This window comes from Mytilus californianus, unplaced genomic scaffold, assembly GCF_021869535.1.
Source record: "Mytilus californianus isolate M0D057914Y unplaced genomic scaffold, xbMytCali1.0.p SCAF_4, whole genome shotgun sequence".
In the NCBI taxonomy this organism is placed as follows: Eukaryota; Metazoa; Mollusca; class Bivalvia; order Mytilida; family Mytilidae; genus Mytilus; species Mytilus californianus.
The window spans coordinates 16,238,817-16,263,999 of record NW_026262690.1 but is presented as its reverse complement, the minus strand read 5'-3'; the positions used below and the strand labels follow the sequence as shown (position 1 = coordinate 16,263,999).

The 25,183-nt window shown below is 32.5% G+C and overlaps 1 protein-coding gene across 2 annotated transcripts in view; it reads right to left on the bottom strand.

Annotated features, from left to right (window-relative positions):
* Positions 1-25,183, bottom strand: part of LOC127737571 (sodium-coupled monocarboxylate transporter 1-like) — a 59,592-nt gene that overhangs the window by 1,873 nt on the left and 32,536 nt on the right. For both annotated transcript variants that reach the window (XM_052248410.1, XM_052248409.1), the window contains exons 15-16: positions 4,129-4,364; positions 499-599 (exon numbers count right to left, since the gene is read on the bottom strand). In XM_052248410.1, coding sequence (XP_052104370.1) covers positions 499-599; positions 4,129-4,364 — 337 coding nt within the window. The remainder of the gene's footprint in view (positions 1-498; positions 600-4,128; positions 4,365-25,183) is intronic.

Below are 25,183 nucleotides of genomic sequence, written 5' to 3'. Positions count from 1 at the left end.
ACTTGTTTTGAGCAATGTGACGAATACCGCAAGATGAACAGAAAACGTGTACCCTTCCGACCTACCTGAATTTGTAATAGATTTCTGTAATCCAATTTGTGTTAGTTCGCATGGTGTTTATTTTTATTATTGCCCTGGCACAAATTTTTGTTTCAGATTCTCACCTGGAGGCATGTTCATGATTATTCGCCGGTTATGTCTAGTGAAGTAGAAACTGCTAGTCCGTTCAGATATGACATATTTTTTAAGATCTGTTTGATTTGTGAATATAAATCATTGGTATCCTAAATCATGTTTTAATATTGTTTGCGGTCTTTTTGTCCCTTTCTCCTTGCATTTTATGTTGTCTGTTCCTTCCTTCTATTCCGATTGTGCCGTGCATCTTTTTACTGATGAGTCTTATGTAGACGAAACGCGCGTCTGGCATATTAAATTATAAGCCTGGTACCTTTGATAATTGTTTACTCGTCCTACAATAAAGACACAAAAATACCTTACCTGTCAGAAAGCTAATTATACTACCAACAATCATTACAGTAAATATACCAATCACTCCAAACCATGGATAGGCAATTGAATAAAAATAATCTATACCACTCCTGAAATACAACGCTAGTTCTACAGCATATCATTAAAGCAAATACTAGCATATAGATTATTTAATGGTATATTAGTTTCAGGACTTTTTCTAGAATCATGGTCTATTGCAGTTATGGTACCAGTCTTCAAACGCGGCGACCCAAGTGACCCGAATAACTTTCGAGGCATAAGCCTAGTCAGTTGCTTAGCCAAACTTTTTACACACATTATAAACAATAGACTAATAGCATGGGCAAGCACGTATAATACAATTACTGATGCTCAATTTGGATTTAGAAACGGACTTTCTACTGTTGATGCAATTTTTATTCTACAAAGTATTATTTCAAAAACACTGTCAGAAAAGAAGAAACTTTGCTGTTTTGTTGATTATACAAAGGCTTTTGACACTATTGATCGAATGAATTTATGGTTTAAATTGTCTAAAATTGGTATACAAGGAAAATTACTGTCAGTTATTAAGTCCATGTATTTAAATATCAAATCATGTGTTACAATAAATGGGTTTTACACAGACTTTTTCAAAAATAATGTTGGTTTAATGCAAGGGGAGGTATTGTCGCCCATTTAATTTGCTTTATATATGTTAATGATTGTGAGATGGGGTTTATAAACAATAATTGCATGTAAAGCTGTAGAGTTGAAAGAATTAAGTTTATTTTTTATATGTATGCAGATGACATGGTCATTTTTTCGGAAACCAAAGATGGTTTGCAAGAGATGTTAAATGCATTGTATATTTGTAGGACTCTAAAGTGCGATGGGGACGCTAAAGTACGATGGTCACGCTAAAGTGCGATGGTCTACGCTAAAGTACGATGGTGTCTCACGCTAAAGTCCGATGGTCCGCGAAAATATAGACGTTAGAAACGTACTTTGATAATGACGTTAACAGTCGTTTATACAAACCAAAAATGAACATGCGGGAAGATAAGAATATTTGATTAACAACTTTTACACCAAATGTCCGTGACTTACTAGTAATTGATTTAAACTTAACCGTTCTTTGTCGGCTGAAGCACAATGTTTTTTTTCGAGTGATGAAAGATTTACTTGCATCCTACAGTCAACCATTTTACTTTAAAGATACAAAATATTATACGCATACGTATCCTGTATCCTGCTTCTATTTGAAGCGATCGGATACATTTCAATCATTGTTTATGTGGCAGTTTCCTTTGCATGCGATCACCGTTAAAGTACTGTCGATTTTAATGAAAAGTAACGTCGGTAAAATAGAGTTACATGTTTTCATGCGTAAATTGTCTGCTAAAACATTTATCAGTTTGTACATTATAGGAAAATAAAATATGTATTTGTACTCGCTACGAAAAAGGAGAAATCTCGGCGAACATTGCCTTTCTCTCGCATTTAAATTAAAGCTTATACAAATAAAAGTTGTATATTCCGACAATGAACGAATTTTGTAATTGTAATTTTCAATGACGACTGTAAGGGAGGTTGTCACATTAGTGTGAACGGCAAGCTACACCAGTTATCCAAATATTCAATACGCTCCGAATTGTTACAATTTCATTTTACAGGAAATATAGTATTGAGTGACGCTTAAATACCTTTTTAGTAGTTATTATTGGTCGGTCTTCCAAATTTAGAAACAATCACTTAAGCCTTTCTGTAAATCATAAAGGCTATCTAAATGTTATTCCTTAGCAAACTAGCTTTTGATAAAAGACTATTTTTTAACCTCGGTGTACTTTAACGTTTTAATCCCACGAATCTTACCCTTTTGGTCCATCGCACTTTAGCGTGATATAACCATCGTACTTTGGCGAACAAACAAGCATCGCACTTTAGCGTGAGACACCATCGTATTTTAGCGTAGACCATCGCACTTTAGCGTAACCATCGCACTTTAGAGTATCATCGCACTTTAGAGTCTTACATATTTAAACAAAGAAATGGAAATTAGCGGTAAATATTGATAAAACCATAATTGTAATTTTTAGAAATGGTGGCTTAGTAAAGGAAGAAGATAAATGGTTTTATGATTATGTACAAATAGATATTGTTAACAAATTTACTTATCTAGGTGTTGTTCTTAATTTTAATGGAAAATTTGCTGTTGCACAAAAACAAGTTGCAGAACAAGGTAGAAAAGCTATGTTTTGTTTATTTAGTAATATTAGACAATTTTCATTTAATTATGCCACGTTATTATCATTATTTGATACATATGTGAGTAGTATTCTATGTTATGGTTCTGAAATATGGGGCTTCCATAAAGCTCAAGATGTAGAAAAGATACATATTGATTTTTGTAAAAGAATTTTGAATGTTAAAACACGTACACCGAATGTCATGGTTTATTATGAACTTGGCAGATTTCCAATGTTAGTAACCAGGAAATTGCGTAGATTTAAATATTGGATTAAGGTATTGAATAATAGCAATTGTATATTACTTGGTTGTTACATTATTTATATGATATGTGTTTGAAGAATACAAATGACAAAAATAACTGGGTTTGTAATATACGAAAGGAATTGTTCCACCTTGGTTTAAATGATCTGTGGTATTCACAAAATTCTTTATGTAAACATCATATTTTGGTTATTAAACAGAGACTATGCGATATTTTCAAACAAGAGTTTGATGCTACTTTAGATAGTTCATCAAAATGTATTTTGTATAGATATATGATATCCTATTTTTCTTTGCAGTCATATTTATGTAATCCAATACCCGAAATTTACAAAAAGTGTATTGCTAAATTTAGATTGTCATCACATAATCTAGCTATAGAGAAGGAAAGGTATTCTAATGTAAAAAGAAACCTTAGAACCTGTACATTGTGTATTGATGATATTGAGGATGAAATGCATTTTATTTTATCATTTCCTTTATATTCAAATTTGCGTGAATGTTTGATAAAACCATATTATTGACGTAAGCCATCTGTTTATAAACTTTTACAATTATTAAGCACTACTAATGTAAAAGACTAGTGCAACTTAGGAAAATATGTATTTAGAGCACTGAACCCCAGAGATGACTGTTTTCAGTAAGTTGATTTGTAAGTCATTTGTTACATATATTTGCCTTTTGGAATTATATTTATTTGTATTTATTTTTTTTGTATTTAATACTTCTGCCTGGTTTGTCATGATCGTATATTTTTGTAATCTATATTTAGTATATATTGATTATACATGTACCTATATGTTGTTAAACATTTGGTTAATAAAGAATTTAAATATAAATTACTAAAACATGGGGTAGGCAATTGACAGAAACCATTCCATATTTTAGCTGAACTAAAATATATATTCGTAACTGAAATTATAGAACTGCACTTTTTCATTGTTGCTATATTCGTTTATTACAAGATAGTTGAATAAAGGAATGTTATGGTTTTAGTTAAAAAAATCAATTTGAGAAAAATATATCAGCGCCATGCTAGAACTATAAATATGTGAGTTTGACCCTGTGCAATTTTGTATTGGTGCTACTCAGTTTTATCTCTTTTAAATTGTACGTTAAATCTTCCGAACATGAACCTATACGTACGGTATATTATCTGTTTCAGGAACTTCAGTAGTTAATATATCAGACTCTACATAATAAGGCATTGAGACTGGTGATGTCATGTTGTAGATTGTGGATATGTTCCTTAGAGGTAGGTAGCACTTATCAACAGGTGCGGACGGCAATGGCACCGCTTGTCGTACGTTTGTTGACGTGTACTGGCCTGTTATTATCCAGGTAATGAGTGTTATTCCAGATAATGTACCAATGATTGCACCCTGCAACAACGAAAGCATTAAATAAATAATGAAAACAGTACTATTGTAATTTGATACTCAACGTATGTTAAACTCCATGTCAAATTAGTAACACCCTACCAAATATCATGACCAATATCATCGCGAGAGACGATATCAATATCTACAAAGACTTTAACAGTCGAGGCAAATAGGAAATACCATAATATTATGAAAAAGCATAATTCTACTTACATCTTGTGGCAAATTTGAGTTATCTTTCTTAGACTCACCCTGACAATTAAGACATGGGAGATAACAACTTTTGTCTTAACGGAAGTTGTTAGGAAGATAACTTAATATTATCATAAGTATAATTAGGATACAACATAAATTTGTAATACTTATATCCATTGCATATCTGTTTTACAATGATTTATTTTTGTACCAATTTATGAATTGATAAGACTTTATCGAATTATCATGATTTTTATAACTTAAATCTTTGCATAGGTTATAGTTTACAATGTTTAATCTCGCGTTCCAATCATATTATGTTTCCATTTTTATTCACAATTGCATGTTTTTGTTGTGTAATTCTTTGACGCTATCGGTAAATCTTATCAGTGGTAAAACGGCAAAACCCTCGTGTTTTTATTATTATTATTATCATTATATGCATAAACAAATTTCTGTCTGTGTTTTTCTCGTACAATAACATTTGTTGGAATTGATTGTAATTCAGAAAATATTGCATAGTGCAAGGAGATTTGGTGCCACGATATCTCAGTAGCATGAAGTTTAATCCCGACCAGGGAAGAACAAAAATTTACAGATCCAGCATTGTTGGCCTCACTATATATATATATATATATATATATACAAGTCTAAATTGAAAACAACGTTCAAACCTATGATTGCGTTGGATAAAAACCGCAATTTTTATACGTGTGCATGCAAAAACAAATTTCTTGTTAGAGGGGTCTAAATACAGCACAAACAACATTTTCAAAAAGACCAAAATAGTGAAAAAGTATATTTTAACAAAACGCATTTGACTAACAGGTCGAACAACAAATGTTCTTAAACCCTGCTGACTGCCATTGGCGATTGCCAAATAAACGGATCACAACGTGTAATAAATGGCTTAATTAAAAATGTAATACCAAACAGAAAACAATAAACTTGCGGCAAAGATGGTATACCGCAAACAAAGGTGCAAAGATTTTTGTACACCATATCCGGATTTCGACAATTATTGTCTCTTCAGTGATGTTAGGAATCGAAACAGTATTTGGAAGGCCATGTAATTTACCTCAATTTAGGATAGACTCTCGAATTTTGAGGAGTCAAATTAGGATGAACGGCTCATATAAACCCGAAGGCAAATATAATACAAGCCCAAACGAAAAAATATAAACAAGTCTAAATTGAAAACAACGTTCAAACCTATGATTGCGTTGGATAAAAACCGCAATTTTTATACGTGTGCATGCAAAAACAAATTTCTTGTTAGAGGGGTCTAAATACAGCACATATGTATATATATATATTCATTATCATCCATGATTATTACAAAGATGTGAAACCGGTTGGTGAAAAAATATAGAAGATTAAAGGACTTTAAGAGCATTTTGAAATTTAATTTTATTTTTTTTTCTACTAGTGTGGACGAAGAATTCAATTTTAAGTATTTATATATATATAACTCGTCTAAACATCAGCCCAACAATGTTAGATCTGTAAATTTGCTTTCGCAAATTTTTTGTTCTTCCCTTGCCGGGATTCGAACTCATGCTACTATACAAATCTAAATTGAAAACAACGTTCAAAATTATAATTGCGTTGGATAGATAAAGTATATATATAGGTAAAAAAAATATAGGAAAAATAAGGATGAAAATGCACTATATATTCATATTCAATACGAATATTCCCATTTTGTCTATTCAAACATCAAATTGTTGAAAAATGTTCCAATAGAATTCTACTGGTTTCACTGCTTAACAAATACTCATGAATGAATTGAATATAAATACTTGGTGCATTTTCAGCCTTAATTTTCCCCCTTTTTTATGCACAGCGTGGACAAAACTTAAAACTTCAATATATATATATTCAATAATGTAAGATAAAGAACATTAAGACTTAAACCAAATGTCGGAGTTGAATTTTGTAAATCAACTAACAACACAAATTATCTTTATAACCAATGTTAGTGATAATTTGATGTAAGGTCCCAAAACAGATAAGAAAATGAAGTTTATTAACTATGCGGTTTGGGTTCATTGTTGAAGGCCGTACGGTGTCACCTTTAGCAGTTATTTTTTGTGTTATTTTGTCTCTTGTGGAGAGTTGTCTCTTTTGAAATCATACCACATCTTCTTTTTTATATTGTATAGTGTATTACGAACTAAAAAAATGAGTAAGAGATATTAACAAGAAATAATATGTAGGCCTAAGTTTAAATAGATACCTAGAATTAAATATACTTTTCTCTGTATGTGTGATATGTAGTTTTATGTAAAAAAATTGGAAAATGTAGAAACCGTACGTGTTCAACAGACGGAATTGTGTTAAAAACTTTATGATGAAATGACTATTAAGTTAAGTGCAGTTTTGTTACACTCTGGATTCTTTAAAGTTTTGACACAACATAATGCAGCTCCAATTCTTCCTTATCATAATCAAACATCCTGTTTTTTAAAAGCGGAACCACAAATAATTACAGTCTTTCGCAACAGTCTACCTTTATCAAGGTTGCGGTTTTATCTTGAAGGTCAATATCAAGTAATATTTTTTGTAAACTCATTCAAACATTGGAAACCGATGCATAGAATAGCATGCGTAATTACATGGTTGAAAACGCCACAAAGATAATACCACAGTATTAGCTATTGATAAAGCACACACAATTATATATATGTTACTTAAATGCGTTTAAAAAGGAGGATCTGAAGATCTCGGGGCCACTTACTATGTAATGAATGGTAGTGATGAGCTAAAATAGGTCACTATTTCATGAAAAGGGTGAGAAAATCAGATTGAATACATCGCGATCGATAGGTTGATATAATCACTTGCTTGATTATATTATAAGTATCTGATACTAATTATATGTCCGTATTTATTTTTGATGCGGCTGCCGTAAATACATCAGCTATTTGTCAAACCAATTAAACTCTATTTACTGAAATCTGGTATTTCCACTGATGCTATTTATAGATGCAATAAATCCGATAATTTTGATATGTGCACCTAATTCACATTAAAGGTTTGTTTACATGAAATATGATAACAATTATTTAAAGAAATTCCTTTGTGACAGCTAGCGTCCTATAGGTTACAATAAACCATTAGATTTTAAATTATTGACTGGGGTCACCTCTGATAAAAAATTGAGAAAATTCAGAGAGAAATGCCAGAACGTTTTGAAGATGATTTTTGTGTGGCATATATATTTGTGCATCTAACGAACTATGAATTGCATGATTCTAGAAAGTATTAAATACCGTATAGTTTACAATAAACCATTAGATTTTAGGGGCGCAGCCATTTTATGAGCATAACATGGTATTCAGAATTAAGAGTATAGCTAATCCTGATTGGTTGATATGTGCGCCCGTTATTTTTTGTTATTAGAGACTTCGTGCATTCTGCATTATACCAAAGGCCAAATAAATTATTTTCCTTAGCCCTAACGGAACTGAGATGTCTTTTAAACGCTAGGATGAGACACGTATTTTTAAGTGCAAAATTGATAGGCATGGGAGATATGTACACATTACGCTAAGAAAAGCAACGCGAACCTATATTTTTTGGACCAAAAAAATACTGTCCTAATAACTTTTCTTTAATTCTAGCAAGGTTTCGTTAAAAAATCAACTTTCTAAAGCCTGTATCTCGAAAAAGGCTATCATTGTCGCCTATGGGGAAATTAATTGTTTATTTTAATCTTTAAGAGGGAACGGCAAAGTAACTTTTCATCTGTTTTTCATTAATATTAAACTCAATGAAAGCGTTATATAGCTACTGTCAGGGCTGTTAATTCATTTATCTGATCAAACATCTTTAATTGTCTTTTGAAATTAAAATTTCTTCATAATAAAAGATATAAAAGGGGTAATAGAGAAAAGTGTTAAAGAAATGACGAATTTATTTGAAAAGTAAGGTGTTATATTTGGAATAAATACTCAATAGTAATTATTTCGTGAAGAATATAATTATAATCTACAACATAATTATTCTTCCTATTTTGTATTTTGGGACACTGACAGGAGGAGAGGGTATTGCAGAAAGGATTTAAAATTCGAGAAAAAAGGAGTATTAATGGATGGGAGAAAAAAAATCCTCGCTAATCCATAAAAAATAAAGCAACTTGCTATTTCTTTTTTTTTCGAACTCAATAGTGACGAACATTTCATTAAAGGTGTGTTTACCCGTGTTCAGAACTTTTGGACGGGTTGTACTGAATGCAAAACTGACTGATACAATATTACGAAATTTAGCTGGCGGGCGGGCTGACATGCAGTCGAGCAGGAGAAGAGGGAACCCGTTTTGAGCAATAAACTCCTAATCTCTAGTGCCTCATTAGCCCTTATTGGACATTGGAAATGATTTTATATATACTAATCTGTTAATACCTACACAGGAATTATTTTCCTTTATCTTATATTCATGTAAAATGTGACTGGTTCGATCCGTTGTGGACACTAGAAATCATATCATGTTCACACGGTCGGAGTAGTTTCTTATATCAACAGGATGATTTTCAACAGTTTAATATACTGCCTTTTATTTGCCACGTATGAAATAAGATTTCCCTGGAATTTAGTCATATTAGGTTAAATAGAAATACCGCATGTCGTTCTCCGTTCGTTATCCTCTATTGGCGCCATCAACTTAGAGCTACGTGTAGAACAAGAGCAACTTAGAGCTACGTGTAGAACAAGAGAAGAAAAAATATAATGTAAAAAATAAACTTGCAATTATCGTTCGGGTGTAAGGTATACTTGAAACACGCTATTAGACGCTGAAAAATTCAGTGGAAGCCTATGAAGAAATCTGCAAAAAAATCAACTAGACTGTATAATTTTGTACAGGTTTTGCAGAGATGGATTGAAAGTTGTTTGTTTTTTTCGTCCAGTGACAAATATTTCATGCTTTTTCAACTTCCAAAATCGGTGGAAGCCTATGGAGACATCCGAAAACAATTCAATCAGACTGTAGAGCTTTATGCGGGTTTTGCCTAGATTTATTATATTATATTGAATGTTGTTTGGATGTTTTGGTCCAGTTACAAATATTTCATGCTTTTCGGAACGAGGTACAGTAGTGGAGTGACAGATTGATATCGTAATGAATAAAGTAACCCCCCCCTTCCCCCCGCCCACACACACAAATACTCACACCTTGCCCATCCTATGATCTATCCAAAGCAATGATATCAGAAACTGATTATACTCAATTTGTATAACTTTTAATGAATCAAGACTTGTGTGTAGGATACCCGTTTAACATAACTCGAATTGAATTTTACCTGTTTTAATCGATAATCAATGTTTTGACACAGTCTCCTCATTTTAAGTCTTATTTGCCAACCTCAGCGTCGAGTATATACCTTTTCGTAACACTCTAGTATTACGACTGCGTTGCTTCTAAACAAGAAACTGACGATGAGCGGAACCCCAAAAAATCTACATAGTTATGTACCAGAAGATGAAATATATCCAAATATATCTATAGATATAAGAAGATGTGGTATGAGTGCCAATGAGACAACTCTCCATCTAAGTCACAATTTGTAAAAGTAAACAAACCATTATAGGCCAAAAAATAGACTTGCTACAATTCCCTTTCTTTTATTTCTTTCTTACTAATCTATATATTTACTGAAAACTGTCAGTATACTGATTGTCCTTAGAAACAGACCTTTCTCTGCAAATGTCAGTATGATGGTAATCTCTTAGTTGTAGTAGTAAAATTGTTAAAGGAGAAAATTGAAAATAAAAATAATAAGGAAGGGACATGTAGCAAGTCTAGTCAACGTACGGTTTTTAACACGGTGCCTTGGCTCACACCAAACAGTAAGCTGTATAGGTCTGTTTTTTTTTTGTTAATTGTGTATGATAAGGTATATATTTTTTTAAACAAAATATATGAAAAGGGTTGGGTACTTGGCGTCTCAGCTGCTCATTCCTACAAACAAAAAGTTTGAAATTTCTAACAAATATTTCAAACACTGACTTATTATTATTTACTATTTACATACATAGTTTTAATGAGTTTTTGATTGAAGTTTTGGTATAATGATCTAACTCATGAAAAACCATTAGATTTTTTTTCATTCAATTAGACATGGACCATTTGACTTTCTTTCTTATATCAAGCCAGATTTTTTTATCATGCAAACCGAGCAAGAATATTTTTTTCAGTCAATCCAAAGCAAGAATATTTTTTTTCAACATTTGAATGAACCAATCCTATATATACTAATACACACTCTTAGCATTTGATTTTTAAATTCTTTTTCTATTTTGTCCTTTCGATATTTTATCATAAATGTCTTCTATGTAAATATTTGTTTAAGTGTTCGGTTAAGGTTTAACAAGTGTGTCCTGTCCTGTATGTCGGTTTGTCCATAGATCTTGAAAGTGAGGTACTAGTACACTACAATCTGACAATGTGTGGATAATCTTTTTAGCGAGCGAAGAAAAAATAACATCATACATGTCATACTTGCTGTAGATGAAGTCATAATATTTTTTAGCAACTGAATAGGCCAGATTATTTTTGTTTCATAAAAAAGAACAGCATATATGTGCTTCTTTTAATGAATTTGTAGGTAATCATATCGTGTTTACGTTCTTTATTACCCATGGGTCGGCATCGCTTGACATTATATAAATAACACATAGCTGAGAGGGTGATAGAGCAGATTGTTACCCCGAGAAAACATTGTCAACTGAGGCGAAGCCAAGGTTGACAATGTCTTTTCGAGGGGTAACAATCTGCTCTATCACCCTCTCAGATATGTGTTATTTAATTTATTATACTGAATGTTCTGTTATTACTGTCGATTAAATTTCAAATTCAAAGTAATAAACTATGGCGTCTTGTACATAACAACCATCCGTATTTAATAAAGCGCACACTTGATCAAGCGTCTCTGTGAAGGGTAATAGAGTATTTGCCATAGGATAGAGTCGTATTTAATAAAGCGCACAGTTGATCAAGCGTCTCCGTGAAGGTAATAGAGTATTTGCCTTAGGATAGAGTCGTATTTAATGAAGCGCACACTTGATCAAGCGTCTCCATGAAGGGTCGCTTTCTCGTCAGTGATTGTTATATAAGTTATTTAATGCATTATATTTGTAGGTGTAAATCCAATCCGTAAAATGAGGCAATTTTTTTAAGACAAGGTTGAAATTTCCCAATCATGAGACAATTTGTAAACACTCTAAAACGGAACTCTTCAATTGTAAGAACATTTTCCCGCTATAACAGAGTAGTTCATTAAAAAAATATGGACACAAATAAATCGATTGGAAGACAGTAAACATTACATGTGTAACACGTTACTCTGACTCCGATCCGACTAGTGTTTGCTCCTACTCCTAAAGGACACGTACTCAATTAAGACGCATCAAATAGCAATGTTCAAATCTTTGGTTGGACTCGGCTGTACTGTCAATTTGAGATTGTGAGTTCAAACCCCCATGAAACATTTGCGTTTGACTCTCATATTAATTGAATAGAATTGCATGCCAGTTTTCTTGCCGAAGGTCGGTTGTTCTCTCCTGGAACGCCGGCTCCTTCGTCAATATAAAGAGCCAATAGTGATGAATGTGGCGTTAATTACCAACAATCTATCAATCAATCATAGAGTTGCAAAAGTGCTCTTTGGTGTCTAAAATCTGTAGATTTCAGAGTATGACTTAAATAAGATTTGAGGAAGATGAATTATATGTAATAAGAAAACAATATAATACCCAAAAGGCAAAAAATACAACAACTAACAAGCCAAAAACTATCTATAGCAAATGGTTTTCAATACATAGATATAAGAAGATGTGGTATGAGTGCCAATGAGACAACTCTCCATCCAAGTCAACATTTATAAAAGTAAACCATTTGGGGTCAAAGTACGGTCTTCAAAACGGAGCCTTGGCTCACACCGAACAAGTAAGCTATAAAGGGTCCCAAAAATTACTAGTGTAAAATCATTCAAACGGGAAAACCAACGGTCTAATCTATATAAAAAACGAGAAACGAGAAACACTTATGAACCACATTAACAAACGACAACTACTGAACATCAGATTCCTGACTTAGGACAGGTACAAACAAATGCAGCGGGTTTAAACGTTTTAATGGTACCAATCCTTCACCCTTTTTCTGAAACAATAGTGTAATATCACAACATAGAAAGACACACTATAAAATATCAACTGAAATAGCTTAACTCAATCAAAGGACATATTAACACCAGTGAACATACACTGAACAATAGTCTATACCATATGTCATGCTCTATACAATTGGGAAATAGTTATTACTAGTCATTCATTTCTACAAACCAATAGGCGTTTACATGGAACTGTAATTAAATTGTAGCATATTTCTAATTTTGATATTCATGGAAGCTCTTCAAAATCTTTCATATCATTCATTTTGTTTTTTTTTTTTAAATCCAGTTTCGTTATAAAATGTAGTTGAGGTACTATTTTCGGTGTTTCATAATAATAACGACCAAACAAATTGAAAAGTGCATTTTTCTTCATTACATTTGTTCAAGTCTAAAATAAAGCTAAAATGTAGGAAATATATTTGTATGTGACAAAAAAGAAAAGAGGCTTGATGGGGTTAACAAAATACAGAACTATGGGCAGAAATAGAGAGTAGAGGGTGCACAAAAAGTGGATAAAAGGCAAAAACATAAAGGGAAGAGGTAAATATGTCAAAAGAAAAGAAAATACTGGTGTGCTTATATATATATTTGTATTCAGAAGAAAGAATATGAAAAAACAACAAAAATATAAAGAAGTATATGTATAGCCCACCAGACACATACACACACAAATTAAAACATTTTAACATATAGATGAATGGATTCAATTTTTGTTATCTTTATTTAACCACATACCGCATGTTCTGTGCTGTATCCTCCTGAACATGTGATAGAGACTAAAAGCATTAAAAGACACACACAAAAATGTTTGAGTGGACTAAAATGTTGGTTTTTTTCAGATCTTTTCTATGAGTTATGCTTATTTAGTGACCAACGGTAAAGGTTATTATCCCGCTTCCTCTAGATTAACTATTTTTCTAATTATTACAATTTCATGCTATTCTTTTGCCCTTAGTAAGATTGTTTTTTACATTATTTTCCTATTGGTAGAAAAGATCATTTTGTAATCTTGGCTTCATACTGTTTTTTTAAAGAAAAAAAAATCTCTTTTGAAGTTAAATTGTCGTTCCCTAACTAATTTTTGCATGTTTATATTTACAGAACAATATCCAGTCAATAGTTTGTAATCAATTTGTGTGTAACTTACTTCGTAGATAAGGGAGGGGGGGTACTAAAATACTTAATTCAGTGACAGGGGATGCCGCTGAGGTTCTTTTCGTATAATTTAATTCTATAATAAGGTATACTTTTTATTACATAATTGAATTGTAAAATAACTTGTATGCAAATTTTGGTAAAATGTATTCATTGTGGGATCGAAACTGTATTGTATGCCTTTAAATATCAATCAGAACACATTCATCTTGGTTTTAGTACAAAGACTGCGTTGACAGTCAGAGAAAAGCTTAACCTTCTGTTCACTATTGTTTCCTGCATTTTGTGTTGCAAAATATTCTAATCCCACCTTGTGTCAGATTATATATCAACAGTTCTTACCAGGCCAGCAGTATATTTATTTTCACTCCCCCTCATTAAATCAGTCGGTTGACTTGAAAAAAAAGGGGGGATACGTTCTACATACAAGGTGATAGGACGTGCCGCTGGAATAGGTTATACATTTTCCGGCTTCAAAATATAAGTATAGGTGGGGAAAACTATAAGAAATATACATGATACATTACTTGTAATTATATGAAAAGCCCTCACGGTAACTTTCTTGGTGTTATGACTGTTTTGTTATCCATAAAATTACCATTTATTGACAAAGGTGAACATATTTTAAAATAAATTATATGAAAAGAACCTCAGCGGCACCTCTATCAATTAAGTATTGAAGTCCCCCTTCAAATCTCAAATTAACGCAAATTGATTAAACCGGATATTGTTATGTAAATATAAACATGCAAACATTAGTTAAGTCATCTGATATTCTCATCTTCCTATAGATCATCTAATTAAATTGTAATATTACTGAATGGCATTGCATCTGTCTTTTGTAAAAACTATTTATAATTACACGGTATTTATTCTAAAATCTTAATGTTTGAAATGAAAGGTATATATTATAGCTATAGGCAACCGTTATATCATTTTCATCACCCCCTCCCCCTCCCCCCCCCCCCCCTCATCTAAAAAAAAATGCTATCTACTCATTACCTCTTCACGCGAACCCCAATTCCAATTAATATTAAAAGTAATTAAATAAACGAATAATTTTAAAACGATAGTTTCAACCATTTTATTTAAAAAGTTAATTATATAGGTATCCTTTTCGAAACTTTTGTCTGCCATAAATTCATCTTTTTAAATGCAATCTATCTTTTTTTTTAATTCAAGAGAGAGAAAGAGAGAAAGAAAGCGAAGTGGATGTATCATTCAAACTATTTTGCATCAATTATCAAGCCAAGACTTTTGTAAGATAGGATTCGTTGTATAAATCAAGTGCGACTGCAAAATATATCATTTGTGTGTTTTCAATACTATACCGATTAACTGTTACACATGTACTTATAGTCTGGGAATATAGAAGTCAACAGTTTATCTTGATTACATCAAATTAATCATGTCAAAACTGTTGTAACTGCATGAATGGGTTTTTCTAACCACAAAGATATCAAATGCCAAGCCTATCCTTGATCTAAACATTCTGGCGGGATCTTTATTTTTATTCAGTAGAACAAACTATATAATATAACAAGTCTAAAAGGGTACAACATCACCAAAAAAATTATTAAATCATGAACAAATTTCAGATATTTCGGATATAATTATATATGTATATATAAAGTGCCCAGAAAATCAACCTTACGATGTAAGAGTAGATCTCGTTATATATATATATATATATATTATCACTGAACTAGTATATATATTTGTTTAGGGGCCAGCTGAAGGACGCCTCCGGGTGCGGGAATTTCTCGCTGCATTGAAGACCTGTTGGTGACCTTCTGCTGTTGTCTGTTCTATGGTCGGGTTGTTGGCTCTTTGACACATTCACCATTTCCATTCTCAATTTTATATATAATGATTTGTTTATATTATGTCTAAAAAGTAGAAATTTTTGTAATGCTTTCGTACAAATTCATTCATGTCAGGTCATTAAAGATTGCATATTTTGGCGTTAATATTGATTCACTTATAGGGTCTTTGCATCGGCACTAAACACATTTATTTAAAAACCAGTTGTTGGCATGACACGGGTTATGTTCTTCTCATATATGTTATGATGGTATGATACTAAACCCCTAACGGGAAGGATTGTGCCTGATATTCATATGATGAAGACATAATCTTTCAATCAGTTTAATTGAAGTCTGGAGCTGGCATGTCAGTTAACTGCTAGTAGTCTGTTGTTATTTATGTATTATTGTCATTTTGTTTATTTTCTTTGGTTACATCTTCTGACATCAGACTCGGACTTCTCTTGAACTGAATTTTAATGTGCGTATTGTTATGCGTTTACTTTTCTACATTGGCTAGAGGTATAGGGGGAGGGTTGAGATCTCATAAACATGTTTAACCCCGCCGCATTTTTGCGCCTGTCCCAAGTCAGGAGCCTCTAGCCTTTGTTAGTCTTGTATTATTTTTAATTTTAGTTTCTTGTGTACAATTTGGAGTTTAGTATGGCGTTCATTATCACTGAACTAGTATATATATTTGTTTAGGGGCCAGCTGAAGGACGCCTCCGGGTGCGGGAATTTCTCGCTGCATTGAAGACCTGTTGGTGACCTTCTGCTGTTGTCTGTTCTATGGTCGGGTTGTTGTCTCTTTGACACATTCCCCATTTCCATTCTCAATTTTATGTAATTTATTATTATCAAAGCTGCTGTGAACATATTATCTTTAAAATTATTCTTGTGTTTTCCTCTTATTGTTAAATCATACTTTTTAATTTGGACACTTACAGAGAGGGGACGACCATTTGATATCATTTTCTTAATCCTCCTATATCCCCAGAGAAAATCAAATGGTCGTCCTTTTATATTAAGCAAATATTATGAAAACAAAGTGTCATCAAGGACAGACTTTAAATATGAATAAAAAGAAAAATGTCGTATGCATCAACAAGACAGTAACTCAATGACAAAAAAATTGACAAATGACCAGATTGCAGATTAATTATACAGTTAATATATGTAGGAAACTACAATGGTTTGTTTTCTTTTTTACTTGCTTATAAAAGCAATAGTACTATCAATGTTGGTCTTAGTAAAAATGGACTAGAAATCGTCCTAAATATGCATGCAATATTTGGCACTGGACGTTGTGCAACCAACAATCATTCATATTTTGAGGAACATACATTTGTGTATCCTTTGTGAACTAGACGTACGTTGTCTCCTTTCCTTTTTTTTTAGGGGGAGGGGAAGGGGGTGCAGTTATGTCTGCAAAACAGGTCATTATTTTTTTATACAAAAAGGAGAACAAATATTTCTAAATTCCAATTGACTGAATGAATACAAGAAACCTTAAAAGGAAATACATTACATTGAACTAAAGTCATTTTTTTTACCGATATACATATTTTGTTAAGGTATGTTGGTAAACAATTTCAGACATTTGTCTAGCTACACAATTTTAACTATCGCAAGATGGAGTCATCTAAAACAGGCAAATTGACATCTAAAAATATTGAACGCTTATGCATCTCTTTAAGATATAAGTTGGACGCAAAATAAATGTCAATTAATGTTCTTAAAAAATCAGTTTTTTTGTCCGCAAGTGAAAAAAAAAGTAGGACGATTTGGCAATTTATAGCCTGTTGACCAAATGAAAACGTCATCGGAATGCAATGTGAGTGATTTGATTGGTTAACCTCATTTATTAAACATTACATGTATTCAAGACAACTTCTAACGAGCTTGAAACAAAGAACATGCATGCAATTATATATTTATATATACATAAGTACGTCTGAACAAGTGACAACTATAAAAAAAAAATATGATTAAAATATGATTAAACCTGTTATAATATTTATTATGTCTGTCCGAAACTAGCAGTGGTCGTTAATTACTTTTTTTTTTTTTTTATAGTTTTTAACATATATTTGATCGTTGGTTTGCTCTTTTGAAAAGCATATTTAACATTATGTTGTACCAGTGTCTTTTTTAAAGTAAACTACACTCTACTGGTATTGCTCATAGTTCAAGACCGTACGATTGAATATATACAAATGTATGTTTGCCGCTTTCAAACAGTATGCTACAATGTACATTTATAAAAATAAGAAAATAGATTTTATGAGTTGATTAACTAGCAGGACATAATTGTTCAATGAAAGGGTATTAGTGTTTTTATATTGAGAATGTGTCAATGTGTGCACGTATATGTACATATACATTTTGAGATGCATTTAAATTTTCAATCGGACTTAATTAAGTCCGTGTTTGAAATTGCCTAGTGTCTTAAATTTCCAATTCGTATTAATATTTCCTGAATAGCAATCAATTTTGTTTACACTTTAGTCTATTTTCTGAATAAAACTGCTGAACGTCTTATATTCTGGTATCGTAACCTTTGCTTGAGATGGACGTCCGTTTAACTGAGCGAGATGTATAAATACGCAGCCACGTTCGATCGGAACTTGGATGGATGCTTTATGTCTATATGTTCCTGAGGGTTGACATACTGGTGAAATATTGCTAGATAAATATCTGTCCTTATCAATACCCTAGCAGTAGCTGTCTCCAATTCCTAACCTTCAAACGGAACAGCCCTTTCTTTTAAAATCAACATATCGCATCCTGTACATGCATGACATATTTGACACTGGACGTAAACCATCAACTATCAGTCCTAGTATTACTGCTGCGTACAGATCAAGTAAAAAAATAATGAAGGTTGGTACCTAACGATATCATTAGCACACCAAATATTGTTTATTAATTTCATAGCCCTCTGTTCTTACATCTTTCTATATTCATAGCGGTATCTCTGGTAAAAAGCCTTGAATTCCCGTATTCTTTTGAAGGGTTTCTATTGAATTATGACAGATATAGATGACTTTATTAAAAATTGATTAAATTTCCTAAAGACGTAAAGTTTGAAAGTAAAAAATACAACCACAAATTTACATTGTTAGGCAACAAATTTAACGAAAGTCATTATCGAACTGAAAAAAAATCTACTTTATTTATAGAAAGTCGAGTTGCGAGTTACGAAAGTAAAGTGCGATTTGAAAGAGTCAAGCTGCAAGTAAAAATAGAAGATTTGATAGTTAAGCATGTTTATAGAATATTTCAAAATAAAAATGATGTATAGTGGACAGTCTTTGAAATAACCGACATTCGTATGAAAACATGATTTGATTCAAACTAATATTGCTACATCATTCCATAATAAATGAAAAATCTAAATTCACTGCAAAAAAAAAAAAAGAGTATTTGGCACAGCAATTTATCAAAAAACTAAAAAGACCTTCGAATAAAATAAATAAAAACGTGAGGACCTGACAGACTTAACAATGTGTACAAACGATAAAAAAAAATTAAAAGAGAAAAAGCGTGGTAAAGTTGTAGTTATACGTAATGAATCTAAGCGTTATGATTGTAAGTTATTTAATTCCAATAAAAAGGCCAATGGCTGAAACGTATGGAATCTTCACGCTTATACTTTCATTAACTGCAATTTTTTTTAGGTATAACATTATATTTTAACATAGTTTCATTTTTACATAATGTGAAATTAACGCGTTATTACAGAGTAAATTGTTTTAATCTGAACTAAATTGTATTAAACATTCGTGAAAGTATTGTATAAAATTATGCATGGAAATGGGGAATGTGTCAAAGAGACAATAACCCGCCTATAGATTTAGTCTTAGATGCATGATTTTTTTTATTAGTTGCTAGTGGCTTTGGACTAGCTGTCAGTTACTGCGAGTACTCTCAGATCTGTACTTATATTGTCTTTTTGTTGTTGGGATGTACAAGTACCCTGCCACGTCCACTCTGTGTACAGTTGTATTTGTATTTATATCCATCTGACGAGTTAAGATTTTTTCAACTGATTTTTATAGTTTGTTCAAATGTTGTACTGTTACACTACTGTTCAAGGTTTGGAGGATGGTTGGGATCCCGCTAACATGTTTAACCCCGCCACATTATGCATGTTTGTGCCTGTCCCAAGTCAGGAGCCTGTAATTCAGTGGTTGTCGTTTGTTTATGTGTTACTTATTTGTTTTTTCGTTTTTTTTTTTTGTACATAAATCAAGCCGTTAGTTTTCTCGTTTGAATTGTTTTACATTGTCATTTCGGGGCCTCTAATAGCTGACTATGCGATATGGGCTTTACTCATTGTTGAAGGCAGTACGGTGATCTATAGTAGTTAATTTCTGTGTCATTTGTCTGTTGTAGAGAGTTGTCTAATTGGCAATCATACCAATCACGCTATCTACAGTATTTATTGTTAACATAATGTCGTTGAAATAATGCATGAAATATTTGGCACTGGACGTTATGGCTCTTGTTTGTGTGTCGTTAGTGATGCTCGAAACCTAAAATTTATTAAAAAACCTGATAACAGTTTTTGATTTGAACGGTTTTTAAAATACCAGAACTGTTGATAACAGGTAGTAAAGTCTGCTGAAGGCCCGCCGTGGGATTAATATAAAAGGCATCATCAGAGTTTATTAGTAACACTTAATTTACATAGTAAACGATTATTTCAACTACACTAGAACTGTTTGTATGTTAGCTCTAAATGAGCATGAAATAATTGCAACTGAACAATAAGCAATTTCAGTCAAAATTTAAGGACATACATGTATTAGTGCTAAAAGACGTGAGACGTTCTGGCGTTTAACAGTGGACACGTTTTGGCGATAACAATTATCGGACACGTTTGGGCAATATATATTACGAACACGTTTGGGGAGAATAGACACGTTTTGGGGAATCGGACACTTAATCTTAGAATGTATTACTACAGGTGAAATTCGATGCATTCTAAAAACAAATTTTGTTTAAGTCCCAGTTTTCTTATCTGTAACACTTAGAAAAGTGGTGAGGCCACATCCTAGCTAAGATAGCTTCGATATACAGTAAGTCGGTACTCAAAATAAACTTTAATTTATTTCAAAGATAGATCTTAGGACAGATCCTAAGACAGCTTCGATAAACAACGCCCCTGATCACACTTATGTAGCAGAGTGATTTTTATGATCATTTTATATATATTGTAAAAATCATCTATTTAATTACTATATTTATGATAAAAGCTTACATATTTCGAATATTGAATCTGAGTTTAAATTATACTGTGTAAACCTTAATTTTATCTTTAGTAATATTCACTTTATTTTTCTATGAATATTCATTGGGAGTTACTTGAATCATTGTATCTGATTGGCTGTTAGTATTTCGCGGTCAAGTTTAATTTCCTTTGTTTTGTACCTGTATATTTCCACGGACGATAGCCATGACAGTCCATTGAATTTATGTCTGATTATATTGACCACATAGTTACCTGTAAACCTTATATTTTGGACAACATATTATTGAATACTGTAAGTTTACTTCTTTATTAACATTATTTATATTTTTCACGTAAATGATATTATAGCAAAGTTTCTATTTGTCTTGTAACGTTCTCCTCATATCGCATGCATGTAACATAAGTACACAAGATGTACATGAGAGTATTTTATTAAGCTATAAGTATATGATTTTATAATCTACGGTTTATTTGCCACGGTAGAATTATATTGTTAATTTGCGTACACTACTATTTGGTTATTGTCACGAATAGTCTATATTTTATAAATGGCTGCTTGTTAATCAAACGACTGAAAAGTGTTTCCATTTATATAAAGTAATAGTTTTGTATCGAATAGTTTTTATAAAGTACAAATATGAATGAGTAAAGAATATTTGTCACATTGTATATTTCTATAATTAGAGTCCGAGTATTTATGTTTGTATTTTGGTTTCAGGACTCCATGTAATGTGTAATTATATAGAACACATGATTGTGTGATGTTTATTTGATGTGCCGTTAACCTTACTAGTTCAACTCACTCCATAAGTGGTAAGAGTATATTTATTTATAGTTTGGCATTGTTTATATTGTATTGTAAACATGAGTTACCTCCCCTTTATTTGGAGCTTTTAACAAATCAATAATATTGACATCATAAGTCTTTATGATTATTATATTTGCAACTTTATGATTGTTGTATAATATTATGTAGTTAATTATTATACGTATTATATATTTTAATGAAGTTATTATTAATAAATGTAGATATAACATTTATTATATACCGTTTGTAAGGTAAACCAGTAGTGATTACATATACACAGATACACAAATTTATCGTACATTACATTTCACTATACAGTGTAAATAAAAGTGAATCTTGTTGTTAAAGTACACGTGACACCGAGGTCAATTTCACTGACTGTAAACAGTGAACATCTTCTACTTGTAAAACATTTTACTTGCTACTTATTTAATAACAGATAAATGTATTATTTATTATTATATTTCTGTATTACATAAACTGTGATATTTCGTAAAAGTATTTATGTTATATGAAATAGCTTGTTATTTATATATGTTGTATTGCTATTTCAGACTTGTTTTATCTACTGGTACAATAAAGCATCAGAACCCATAGCTCTCGTTAGTTGTTATTCCAAGCATAGAAAACAACCTACTACAAATGGCGCCCACGTTTCGTTGGGTTGATGGCACATACCAGTTTTTGTGGAGATCCAGATGTGATGTCAGTGACCACCATTAGATGTCTCGAGTCCATGTATACAGTGACCATGTTTGTTTGATTACTTCCGTTATGGTACCATGTGATGAACTTTACCATGTGCTTATGTTTACCAACATGCCGACCCATGTGATCATCGTCCACGTGCGTTTGTTTACAGTTTACCGGATGACATTATAGTACCGGATGTTACTTATAGTAACTTGACTTTTGTTTTTCACTTTTGGAAAACTGAACTTGTGTTATTCTACATTGTGAAATATTGTGATTTATTTATACGTTTGTGGAACAGTGCAATTATTGAAATAATTTCTAGTTTAAGGTAGGACTTATTTACTTACATTATATACTGTATACCACTTTGATACATTGAAACTTAGCATACACTTGAAACATTTACACACTAAAAATTTATTTTTGAAATTCTACATCCACTTTTTGGACTTTAATTTTTTTTTTGGCGTTCTACATTTTGACCTTTTCATACTTAAACATTTATACACATAAAATTTTTTTTTTTTAATTTTTTTTTCCGAGGCTTACTTGGATACGGACTTAGTTTGTCAGAGGAGATGTACACTTATATTATTTAGGCTTTCATTTATGGTGTACATTAATTACTGATAGTTATAAACATACTTTGTAAATTACAGTAGCATAGCTACATAGTATATAGCATACACTTTTATATTTTAAATTTATTTTTCGGTATACAGATGTAGTGTATTGTACTTACATTGAACTATGACCCACATGGTATAGGTCAGTGCTCAGTTGAACTTAGCAATTATAACACACATAATGTTTTATGTGTAGTATTGCTAGTTTATATTAGATACATAGTATATAATTATATCGTTTTATAAATGTACTTTATATAGTGACTTGGTCCTTAAGTTGATATGAATTAAAATTTATTGTCATATATTCTATACATATAAGACATTCACTGAGTTAGCTAGTACCTAGATTTTCAGATTGTAGATAGACATTGCTGATTAATTTTTTTTTTTAATATTGATTAAAAATTTCCATTTGATCTTTTAGTGTGGTGGTGTTGACACTTATTAGATTTTTGCATTATTATTGAACTTGAATTAGGGTGAATGATTTGAATGTTTATAGGTACACTAGTCTACACCGTTAGCCATGTATAACCAACCGTATGAGCCATGTTACAACGCCATGTATAACCAACACTACGACACCTACGACACCTTTGATCCACAGTACTATCCACCACGCAGAAAACGTCGTCGTCACCGAAGACGCAACAGACAACGTCCATACTGGGACCAGATAGAAGCTGAATACCAACCTGCTCCTACTCCGACTCATGTATCTCAACCATCCAGAGAACCTGTCATATGCTTTAGATGTGGACAACCAGGTCACTATGCCTTTGCATGCAGAGTTAGACTCGATCACTCCAGAAAAGCCTGTAATTTTCAGCAGATTAACACTGAAGCCAAGATGTACCCACAACGACAGTCATCAGGTGATACAGAAGGATTACTTGGCAGCCCTAATGAAGTTACCATAGTCATCAATGGACTTCAAGCATCAGCACTACTAGATACTGGTTCTACAGTTAGTACAGTTAGTCAGTCATTCCATCGACAGTACTTTGCTGACAGTCCTATCCAGGAACTTAACCAGATACTTAACATCGAGTGTGCAGATGGCCAGAACATGCCATACCTTGGTTACATCTCAGCAGATCTACAGTTACCAGGTACATCTACATCAGCAGATCCTCAGCAATGCTTGCTGTTAGTCGTTCCAGATAGCACTTACAACCAGTTAGTACCACTTCTACTGGGAACCAACGTTTTGACAGCAGCTATGAATGATGTAAAGCAACGTTATGGATCACGTTTTCTACAAACAGCAGATCTACATACACCTTGGTATATTACGTTTAGATGTCTCCTACTTAGAGATAGAGAACTGCAGAAAAGATGCAACAGACTTGCCATCGTCAAGAGTGCTGAAGGAAAGACAATCCGCATACCACCTAACAAAGATGTCGTTCTACAGGGATACATGGACCATGAACTACCATACCATCCAGTTTGTGGACTCCTACAGTCAACTGATAGAGCAGCGATACCATCTGACCTAGATATAGCTCCATCGTTAGTATCGTATCAGTATAGAAACAACAGCATCATACCAGTACACATCAGCAATGTAACTACCAGAACAGTGACAGTTTCGCCAAATGCCATCCTTTGCGAACTTCAGCCTGTTTCAGTCACCGACATTGATGTATCAGACAACTATGAACAAGATGCATGGAATGAGTCTACATTTCCAGACACACTTACTGATGATCAACTACGTAAAGCCAGAGAACTACTTCATCAATTTCGAGATGTATTCAGCAATTCAGATACTGATATAGGCCACATCACCGCCGTTCAGCATAGAATAGAACTGAAAGATGAAACACCGTTCAAACAACGACACCGGCGTATTCCACCTGCTTTATTCGACGAAGTTAGAACTCACCTTCAACAACTTCTTACTGCTGGGATCATTCGTCGTTCACATTCGCCTTGGTCATCGAATGTTGTATTGGTCAGAAAGAAAGACAACAAGCTTAGAATGTGTGTGGACTATAGACAATTGAACCAGCTGACAATTAAAGACTCATATGCTCTTCCTAGAAGCGAAGAAATCCTTGACGCCTTGGGAGGAAACAACTACTATACAGTCATG